The 9,965-nt window shown below is 61.1% G+C and overlaps 1 protein-coding gene across 3 annotated transcripts; it reads right to left on the reverse strand.

The window, feature by feature from the left end:
- Positions 1–897: 897 nt before the first annotated feature.
- PARP6 (poly(ADP-ribose) polymerase family member 6) lies at positions 898–8,656 on the reverse strand. 3 transcript variants are annotated; one of them, XM_054272578.1, is made up of 22 exons: positions 8,580–8,656; positions 7,732–7,809; positions 7,533–7,627; positions 6,506–6,566; positions 6,286–6,376; positions 6,126–6,192; positions 5,746–5,895; positions 5,343–5,523; positions 4,745–4,798; positions 4,293–4,388; positions 4,115–4,207; positions 3,912–4,037; positions 3,750–3,815; positions 3,539–3,606; positions 3,271–3,319; positions 2,757–2,866; positions 2,590–2,662; positions 2,359–2,428; positions 1,909–1,988; positions 1,748–1,811; positions 1,536–1,620; positions 898–1,458 (listed from the first exon to the last, which is right to left on the reverse strand). In XM_054272578.1, the coding sequence occupies exons 1-22, from the start codon at positions 8,580–8,582 to the stop codon at positions 1,356–1,358; spliced, it is 1,863 nt and encodes a 620-aa protein (XP_054128553.1). In that variant the 5' UTR covers positions 8,583–8,656; the 3' UTR covers positions 898–1,355. The 3 variants fall into 3 exon arrangements, with proteins under 3 accessions (XP_054128553.1, XP_054128552.1, XP_054128551.1); XM_054272577.1 differs by having other exon boundaries at positions 2,757–2,869; XM_054272576.1 differs by lacking the exon at positions 8,580–8,656 and having other exon boundaries at positions 2,757–2,869; positions 7,732–7,893.
- Between the last annotated feature and the right edge of the window lie 1,309 nt (positions 8,657–9,965).

Consider the following 9,965-nt stretch of genomic DNA (forward strand, 5'->3'; position numbering starts at 1 on the left):
ATGTTGGGATCCAGGGAGGACAGAGGACAGGGACATGCCAGAAGTGACACTGAGTGAACCCATTGGTGTAATGAGCCTGTCAGGACTCAGGTGGTGCCTCTACCAAAACCAGGATAATTCTTAGATCAGTTCTTAAATTCCATCATAAATCTTGGCTGAAGTCATGGCCTTGTGCTGCTGTGACTGACCTGGAGAGCCCCTGGACTGTGGGGACAGCAGTGCCCAGCCCCCTCTGCCCACCCTGAGCCCTGGCAGCCTCTGGGCTATCTCTACTGGGTTTCCATGCAGGTTTGGGTGTAGCAGGATGCAGCTGTGCTGGCACTGCCTCCGTGTCCATGGAATTACTGGGATGGGCTTAGGCTGAAACAAAATGCTGTCCCTGGGAGGTTCCTTCCCATTAGAATCTCTGCTGCAGCACCAGTGCCTGGGGGGCTGCTCTGTGCAGTCCCATGTTCCCATCCCTGAGGCACAATCCCTTCTCCATCATGTTCTGCCTCCACAGCACCATCCCTTTGTGTGATGGGGGAGCAGCTCCCTCCCAGCCCTATCCCAAAGCTGCATCAATTCTCTATGGCACTTCCCCAGCATCCCATCCCTTCCCTTCAATTCTATCCCTTCCCTGTGAAGGGATTCCTTTCCTTTCTGCATGATCACCCTTCCCCAAGATACCATTCCCTTGTTTCCCACCTCTTCTCCACAATCCTATCCTTTTCTCATGATCCCATCCCTTACCTGTGCCCACATCCCTCCCCCAGGTTCCAATCCCTTGCCTGTGCCCCTATTCCTCCCTCACATTTCCACCCCCTCCCTTAAATCCCACTCCTTCCCCATGACCCCATCCCATCCCTTTTCTGTGATCCCATCCCTTTCCTTTCCTCACAATCCCATTCCCTCCCTGTGCCCCCATCCCTTCCCCAGCATCCCCTTCCCACACCCCACACTTTAATTTCCAGTTAAATCCACAAACACTGATTCCTTTTCTCTTTTTTTTTTTTCCTATGTTTTTGGGTTTGTTTTGGTTGTTTGTTATTTTTTTTTTGCTTCAGTTTCTCATCGTTGATAAAAACGCCGTCGCTGCCAACGCCAGGAGGGGCCGTCCTCAGGCACGCTGGACCCACGGCTCCTTCTCCAGGCTGCCACAGAGTTGGGGACAGTGGGAAGGGGACAGGGAGGGGATAAGGGACCGCTGAACCTGCCTGGTGCTCACAGGTGCCCAACGCCTATGTACAGGTGGAGCCGCCGGTGCTGCCCCGGCTCTGCCCTGCCCGGGGGGCTCAAAACCCGCTCGGCCCCTGCCCAGCCTTGCCCGGGGGCTCACTCGGTGCCCGGGGGGTCCCAGGGTGCCACCGCCACCATCAGTTTGTGTACACCTGAGTCCCAATCACACGCATGATCTCCTTCTGGATTTTGGGGTCCTGAGTATTGATATTGGCATCTCCCACTTGGCCATCTTCGTACCTGCACGGGGAGAAGGGGGTCAGGGGGGTTCTGGAGGGGTCCCACAGGGGCGGCAGGGTGGGCACAGCCGGACTCACACAAAGAAGAAGCGTGTGCAGACGTGGTCCGAGACAGGGCAGACCCAGATGTTGCCGTGTTTCTGCAGGTCCTTGGAGGTGATCACTGCTGGGGCAAGGGGCTGTTGGAGGTGGGATGGGGGACAGAGGGCCTGTCCCTCCATCCCTCCACCCACCTGGTGACCCCAAGGGTGCTGCCTGTCCCCCCCCATTATCCCCCCACATCCCCACACCTTCGCAAAGCGCGATGCAGTTCAGGTTGCGGCTCTGGAGGAAGCGGGACTGGATGGAGCGGGTCTGTGGGAAGAGCAGCCCGTGTTACCACCCAGTCCCAAACACCCATGGGTGCCATGTCCCCATTCCCATCCTGCCCCGGTGTCCCCTGGCCCATCACCTGGGGGATCGTGTTCATCCGGTTGTAGCGCTGCACCAGCTCATCCTTTGACGGCATCCGGTGCTGCCCTTTCCCCATTCCTGTGGAAGAAACATGGCAGGGGCTGTCAGTCTCTCAGGAAACACCCTGGAGTGATGTGGGGACACATGCCACAGACAAGGATTGCCACCCTCAGTGCTCCTGAGCCCTGGGAACCCCCCAAAAGTGTGTGCAGCACCTTCTGAAGCCTAGAAAATGCTGAGGGTTTGATTCTTTGGAGTGTGGGAAAGCCCCATCCTGGCTGGGAAGAGGCTGGTGTGTTGGGAAGGATATGGGATGCAGCCACTCCAGAGCAGCCTCTCCAGCCAGCATGATGCCAAACCTCCCCAGGCCCATGCAGGGAGTGGGAATGGGAGCACAGGCAGGACTGGGCAGCACAGGCAGGACTGGACAGTGCAGGCAGCCTCTTACCTGAGTATCCAAAGGAAATACTGGAGATGGGGCTCAGATAGATGCCCTTGCCATAGGCTGCTCCATGCAGCTTGCAGGAAAATACCAGGGTGAGCGTGGTGGGATCACCCCGACAGTTGAAGCACGGCGGTAGTGGAGGAAGCCTGGCACTTGCCAATGTCTGCTCCCTCCCTGCCCCTCCCTGCCCCCCTGCTGCCCGGGGTGTGCTGGGTGCAGGGAGCAGCCCGGTACCTGAAGTTTGGTGTAGGAGGCGTTGACCAGCCCGTTGCGGAGGATGGAGTGCCAGTTCTCAATGTGAGAGCCACTGCAAAGAGCCAGCCCCACATCAGCCATCATCATCCTCAGCCCCAGGGCACCCACCCGGGGGGCTCCCACCATCCCCTGCCCGGGGAACTCACTGGAAAGCGAAGGTGCTGCCGTAGAGTTTCTTGGCCGTGCGGAACCGAGCTTCCTTGGCCGGGGGGCTGCTGAGCAGGAGGAACTGGTGGGAGGTGTGCATGAACTTCAGCTGCTACCAGGGCAACGGGAAGAGCAGCGGCGGTGCCGGCAGGAGAGAGGACAGACACAGACAGACAGACAGAGATCATGCACGGCCGCTGGGCCCGGGATCCAGCCCAGCCTGGCTTTGGTGACTCCAGGTTTGCCAGAAGGGTCCTTTGCATCCCTGTCTTGCCCCCATCCCACAGCCTGTGTCAAACATCCCCCTTCCTATATCCCTGTCCTGACTCCCATATCTCCCAGGCTAGAACCCCACCCAGAGGGATCCATCCCACATCCCAGACCCTTCCATTGCCCATCCCATATCCTTACATGCCTCATCCTGTATCCCATCTCCTGTATCCCTCCATTCCACCTCCCATATTCCATACCCTTTATCCCACACCCCACCTGGAGCCTAGCCTGGCCCCTTACCCTGCTGAGAGGCAGCTTGACAATGTGGGATCTGTTGCTGGAGATTATCCTTGGGAAGAGGAGGAGGAAGAGGAGGAGAGTCAGAAAAGGTGGTCCCAATCTGCCCTGAGATCGTTAGATGCTCGTGACCCCCCCCAAAAGAAAGGTGATGAGAGGGTTGTGCCCCAGATACCTGGCTGCCCCCCCCTCCATCCCATGTCCTGGGGAATGTGGGGCAGTGGGAGGGACAAGGGGCAGCAGGAGAGGGCCACAGCACCCTCAGCCTTACCACTGCAGGAGGGGATGTGCCAGGGGGTCCAGCTTGTCCATCTGCTTCTTGATCTCCAGGTAGGACCCCTGGCAGAGGCAAGACAGGCTGCAGGCGGGTCCCCCAGCACCCAGCCAGCCATGGGCAGATGGAGATCAGCACCTAAATGCCACTCCCAGCTTGGGTCCCACACCGGGGAGGTCACATGGGGCTGTGGGACCACGCCACGTACCTGGGTCATCTCCCGGATGGACATCACACTGTCCAGGGCCTTCTGCAGCCGCTCGTAGTTCTTCTTCTGCACATGGGCCAGGAGAGGAGTGGCCATCAGAGGGGTCCTTGGGGCTCCCCATCACTCCCTGGTGTGGGGGAGCATTGTCCCCCCAGCGCTTACCTTGGGGTTGAAGGCCAGAGTTTTGGGGTCGTTGGGGTCCACCACGGAGGGGTAAGGCTCGAAGATGATGCTCTTGCGAGGGGACTCGAGGGCAGCGCGGCACATGGCCACCAGCAGGTCCACCACCTTGGGGCAGAGCTGGGACTGAAGGGGCAGCCCAGCGCCCAGGGCACTGGGGGAGGTGACACCGTGCCCAGCCCTACCTCGGCACCCGTGGCCACCTCCTCGGCCGCGCCGGACATGACGCCCAGCGTGTAGAAGGAGAAGACGCAGAGCTCCCGGGTGCACACGGCCGGCTGTGGAGGGGACAGGAGGGTGCTGAATGTCAGGGATGGTGACACAGGGACACAGCCCGCACCTGGCCTGGCCCTGCCACCCCACCTTCAGCATGGAGCCGTTCTGGAAGACGTGCTGCTCGTCACACACCACGCAGTACTCGTTGAGCGTTGGGATCCGCTGCTCCGCGTACTTCATGATCTGAGGGCAGGATGGAGGGAGTCAGGCCCTGCTGCAGGCACGGGGCTTGGGGGATGCTCCAGGCAGTGGGATGGGGATGAGGGGGACTCTGGTCAGTGGGGAGGATGATATGGGCAGTGGAGTGGGGATAAGTGGCATGTGGGGCACTGGGGAAGATATTCTGGGCAATGGGACGGGGCTGAGTGGGATGTGGGACAGGGAGAAGGACGGTCTGGGCATCAGGAGAAGGATGAGCAGGACATGGGGTGGTGAGGAGAATGCTCCAGATAGCAGGACATGGATAAGTGGGAAGTGGGACAGTGGGGAAGGATGCTGAGGGCAGCAGGCTGAGGATGAGCAGGATGCAGGACTCTCACCTGCACGAGGAAGCCGTACTCCAGCGTGGGGATGTTCTTGCAGTGGCCACCAACCTGCGATGGAACCAGAGTGGGGCCAGCTGCGTTATCCCCCTTCCCACACACAGCCCCAGCTCTGCATGGCACGGGCAGCCCCAGCCCCCCCAGCACAGCAGGACGCCCAACATACCAAAACCCTGGCACAGGAGAACTTCTGACATTCCAGTGTGCCCTGGCACAGTGAGACCCCCAACATGGCAACTCCCTCCCAACACAGCTGGACCCCCAACATCCCAACACCCCCAACACAGTGGGACCCTTGACATGCCAACACCCCCTGGCACAGCAAGACCCCCAACATGCCAACATTCCCCGTCACAGCAGGACCCCCAACATGCTAACATTCTCTGGCACAGCAGGGATGCAGCACCAGGAGTGGGGTAAAATCCCACTGGACCCCACAGCCAGGCCCCAGCTCCCCAAGATCAACCAAGACTGGAGACAAGAAACCCTGCATGGGCTTCCCCCATCCCCCCCAAAATAAACAATCAGACCCCAGAGGAGCCCCTGGGAAGGGGAAAGAAGAGAAAAGCAAACCCCAAGGCGGGGTGGCACCCACCAGGATGTTGAAGGGGGCAACACCTGCCTGGGTGCTGGCGGGTGGGTACCCAAAAACCTCCACCTTGGGGTTCTTCACCATGCAGGACACGGAGCGGTTCATCAGGCGGTTCACGCGAGGCTCGGGGATGCCCAGTTTGCCCTTCAGCACTGAATCTTGGATAACAGGGAAGCTGGGAGACCTGCAGGCACAGAATCCCCCTGAGCACCTGCCTGTCACCGTTCCCTGCTCCTCCATCACCCAGTGCTGGATCCACCCATCAGCTATTCATTGGGAGCAACCTCCACCTGCTTGGGATCTGGTAGGGAGCAGCAGCATCCAAGTGGGGAAACTGAGGCACGGTGCCAGGCCTCACCCAGGATGAGGGGATGGAGGGCTGGTGGGGACAGCATTGGGACCTTACTTGGGGATGGGTGAGAAGATGCTGAGCCCAGCACGGAACTTCTTGATGGTGCCGCTTGTCTTGAACCAGCTGTGCCGCTTCTCCTGCTGAGTCTTCAGGAAATCGTTGCTGAGATGTTTCCATTGCTGGGATGTGAACATGCCCAGGATCCTGGCAAACAGGGAGGACAGCACCCATGGGTGCTTGGTGGTCCATGACACCCCCAGCCCCTCGTCTTCCCCACGCACAGATGGTGGTGAGCCATCAGAGGACTGTGTGGTGTATAAAAGGTGGTGGCAAGGGGACATGGGGCACATGACCAGTTTTGGGGCAGAACAGTGACTCTGTGACCCACTCCACCCACCCACCACGCTTGGTGCCCACCATGTTTCAGCTCTTACTTCTTCAGCTGCAGACCCAGCCCGAAGCCCTCCTTGTTGGACGGCTGGAAAACCTCGATGGATGGTTCTGTGGGCAGAGAGGAGGATGAGGAGCCATGGGCGCTGCACTGTGCCTGTCCTGAGGGCACAGGGACCCCACACCCCGCCCGTGCCCACTCACCGGGGCCATCGAGGTACTGGGACAGGGAGAAGCGCAGGCGGAGGACGATGGGCTCCGTCCGCAGCACCTTCCACGCCGTCGCCACCTCCTCCTGCCAGGGCACAGACACTTTGGCACAGCCACGGGAGCTCCACCCAGGCAGGGGCATCTGGAGCCCCCCTGGGTGCCTGTGCCTGTACCCCCCCATGCCAGCAGTGCTGGGGAAACCCCAGGGACTCACATCGAGGAAGCTGATGTTCACATGGAGGTCGATGTCCACGTCATCGATGGTGCCATACTCCCTGTGAGGACAGGCATGGCTGTGGCACGGGGGGTGGCACAGTGCTGGAACAGTGGCCTGGTGCCCACTGTGCCAGGGTGGGCAGGCTCATGGGACAGGGAATGGCACATGTGGCTCCCCATGTATCAAGTGTGTGCACAGGGGGAGTGCCCAGAATGTGGATGTGAACCTGGGAGTGTGACAGCACAGCCATTGCTCAGGGGGTGGCATGGCCAGCTGTGCTAGGGGTGCCATGGCTGAGTGCCTTGGGAATGGCACTGCTGGATGGCACAGCTGGTTATGCAAGGGTGCCACTACTGGGTGCTCCAAGATGGCATGGTCAGGTGCCTGGGAATGGCCTGCCCAGGTGTGCTGGGGATGGCACTGCTGGGTGCTCCAAGATGGCATGGTCAGGTGCCTGGGAATGGCCTGTCCAGGTGTGCTGGGGATGGCACTGCTGGATGCCTGAGGATGGCACAGCCAGGTAACCCATGGATGGTACTGCTGGGTGTCTGGCAATGCCATGGCCAGGTGACCCAGTGCTGCCACAGCTGAGTGCCCTGGATGCAGCACAGCTGGGTGCCCAGGGATGGCACAGCTGGGTGTCTGAAGATGGCACAGATGAGTGCCTGGGGCTGCCACAGCTGGATGCTCCAAGAATGCCATGTCTGGGTGCCAAGGACAGCACAGCCAAGTGCCCAGGGGGTGCTGTGGCCAGTGAGCTGGGGAGGGTATGTCTGAGCAATGGCTCAGCCAGGTGCCCTGGGGATGCCATGGTCAGGTGCCCCAGAGATGGCACAGCAGGATGCCTGGTGATGCTGTGGCCAAATGTTCTGGTAATACCATGGCCAGGTGTCCCAGAGATGGCACGGCAGGATGCCTGGGCATGGCACAGCTGGGGTACCCAGGGATGGCACAGCTATCCTGGCACAGCCCAGCTATGCCCCTGTGCCTGGCAGTGCCCGGGGCAGGGCAGCAGGGCACCCACCTGACGGCCACGGCATTCTCGCTGTAGATCTCCTTCACCGCCTCAATGTCGGCGTCCAGCTGCGGGTGCCGGTACAGGTCGGCGGCGCAGGTCCCCTGTGGCACAGCACTGTCACACCCAGAGCCTCCCCAGGCCTGGCAGGGGGGGCGGGCTGGGGGTCCCTGAGCCCCCCGTGGCACCACGGGGACCCAGCACCCACCTGCACGCCATAGAGGAACTCCTCGGACTCATTGTCCCCGTCAGAGTCATCGTCCGTCCAGTACTGGCCCTTGAGGTCCTGGGGACACAGGGGTGGCAGGCAGCAGGGACGGGGGACAGGGGTGGGGAGGGGATTGGGGGAGCACATTAAGAGGAGGGAATGAGGGGGGAGCAAACTGGGGGAGCTGGTTCTGGGGAGAGGGTTAGGAGCAGTGGATTTGGGGAAGCAGTTATGGGGAGCAGAAGGATAAGGAGAATGATAGGGGTTGGGGGGAGTGTTTGGGGGCAGCAGGATGGGGATGTGGGCAGTGGGATGGGGGGAGCAGGATGGGAGGAATAATTTGGGGGGCAGTGGGATGGAGGAGCAGGTTGGGAGAGGGAGGATGGGGGGAGCAGATTAGAGGGGAGCAAGATGGAGACAGCAGGAAGGACCTGCAGGACGGGGACACTGGAATGGGGGAACAGGGAGAGAACAGGATGGGAGAGCAGGATGGGAACACAGGGACGGAGGACCAATGTGGGGGAACAGGACGGGACAGCAGGATTAGGAAGCAGGATGGAGGAGCAGGATGGGAACAGCGGGATGGAGGAGCAGGATGGAGGAGCAGGACGGGCACTGCGCACGGAGCTGCCGGGGATGCCCGGCCGATGGCGACGCGGGGGTCCCTCCTCCTGCTCCGGCCCCATCCCCGCCCCGAGCCGGGGGACCCCGGGACACGGGGGGACACCGAGGGCCGCTGCCCCTCCCCCGCCCCGGGCCGCCGCGGGCCCGTCCCGCCCCCTCGGCGGGCGCGCTCCCCCCGCGGCCGCGGCCGTGTCCCCGCGTCCCCTCCGCGCCCCGGCCCTCACCATGTCAGCGCGGGCCGGCCGGCGCGGGCACGGCCGCCATGCTGCCGGGGGGCCGCGCCTGACGTCAGGGCCGCCGCACCGCGTCACCCCGCGGCGCCGCCATGACGTCACCGCCGGGGACCCCCCCCGACACCCCCCGAGCCGTGAGGGGCGGGGCAGCGCCGTGAGGGGACGCGGGGCTGGGCCCGGGGCCGGGTGTGGCTGTCCCAGCACAGGGGTGCCCATGCGGGGTGTCCCTCACTGTGACCCTTCCATCTGGCGCGGGTCCCGTGTCCCCAGCACGGGGTGACCATTGTGGGGCCCCTCCCTGTCTGGCCCAGCCCTCCCGCAGCCCAGCCCGGTGTCCCCAGCGTCCTCAGTGCAGGGTCCACAGTGTTCCCAGCACAGTAACAGTATCCCCAGTGTCCCCAGTGCAGAGTCCACAGTGTCCCCAGTGCAGCTCCCAGCCCCCCAGCACGGGGTGACCATTTTTGGTCCCCTCCATGGACCACAGGGTCCCCAGTGCGCCCAGTGCAGGAGCCCTCTGTGGTCCCAGCACACAGTGACCATTTTGGATCCCCAGATGGCTGTCACGGTGTCCCTACAGCCTGGCACAGGGGCTGAGTGCCAGGACCCTGTGTTAATGGCATGTCCCCAGTGTCACCTCGGTGCCAGTGTGGAGGCACTGTCATGGGTCACAGGCAAAAGGTCCCCATGGTTCTGGGATCATGTTCCCAATACCTCCAGCATGGGGTCCCCAGTGTTACCAGCCAAAGGCCTTCGTGGATCTGGCATACAGTGTCCATGTTGGGTCCCTCACAGCTGGGACAGTGTCCCCTGTGGCCCCAGCACAGTGTCCCCTGTGGCCTCAGCATCTCCAGCCTGGTCTCTCCTTGACCCCAGCACAGTGTCCTCAGCACCCCCAGCACTAATTCCTTAGGTTTTAATTTTTCTGTTCTGTTTTGGTGGGCAGCTTTAGCTTTATATTAAGTGTTCCTATGATCTTTTCTCAGGGTGGTGGAGACAAAACAATCCTGTTCTAGCTGGACACTCAAGGACAATCTCTTCAAACTTCAGGCCCGAAGCATGAACAAGGTGAGAAGAGGAGGGTGGGCAAGCAACCAAGGAGGATGAGACTTCATAATTTGAAGCTCTTAACTAGACATTTAATTCCTGTATGCAAAAGGACTAAAACTTATAAAAATGTGAGATCTCATGACTGAACCCTCCTTTGCTTCCATCTTGGAGCTGTCCGGGCAGAGCTACGACTGTGGTTCAGGTATTGCCAGGGTGTGGCCTTTGAAGGCACTTCAATAAATCTCCACTTTATTCCTCTTAACTCTGTCTAGCCTCTGTTCCAGCTCCTTGGGGCATCAGCACCATGCCACCAACATCTCCAGCCTCGTG

The sequence above is a fragment of the Melozone crissalis genome, unplaced genomic scaffold (assembly GCF_028551555.1).
Source record: "Melozone crissalis strain CALT ecotype California unplaced genomic scaffold, PUWL_Pcris_2 ptg000014l_1, whole genome shotgun sequence".
Lineage (NCBI taxonomy): Eukaryota > Metazoa > Chordata > Aves > Passeriformes > Passerellidae > Melozone > Melozone crissalis.

What these genes read in the sequence shown, in the direction of transcription:
- PARP6 (XM_054272576.1), bottom strand. Translation starts at nt 7,878, where the DNA reads ATGTGCTCCCCCAATCCCCTCCCCACCCCTGTCCCCCGTCCCTGCTGC. An exon ending in TGAACATCAGCTTCCTCGAT is followed by an intron (nt 6,377 to 6,505) that starts GTGAGTCCCTGG and finishes GTGCCCTGGCAG; the next exon opens with GAGGAGGTGGCGACGGCGTG. An exon ending in TATTTCCTTTGGATACTCAG is followed by an intron (nt 1,989 to 2,358) that starts GTAAGAGGCTGC and finishes TTTCTTCCACAG; the next exon opens with GAATGGGGAAAGGGCAGCAC.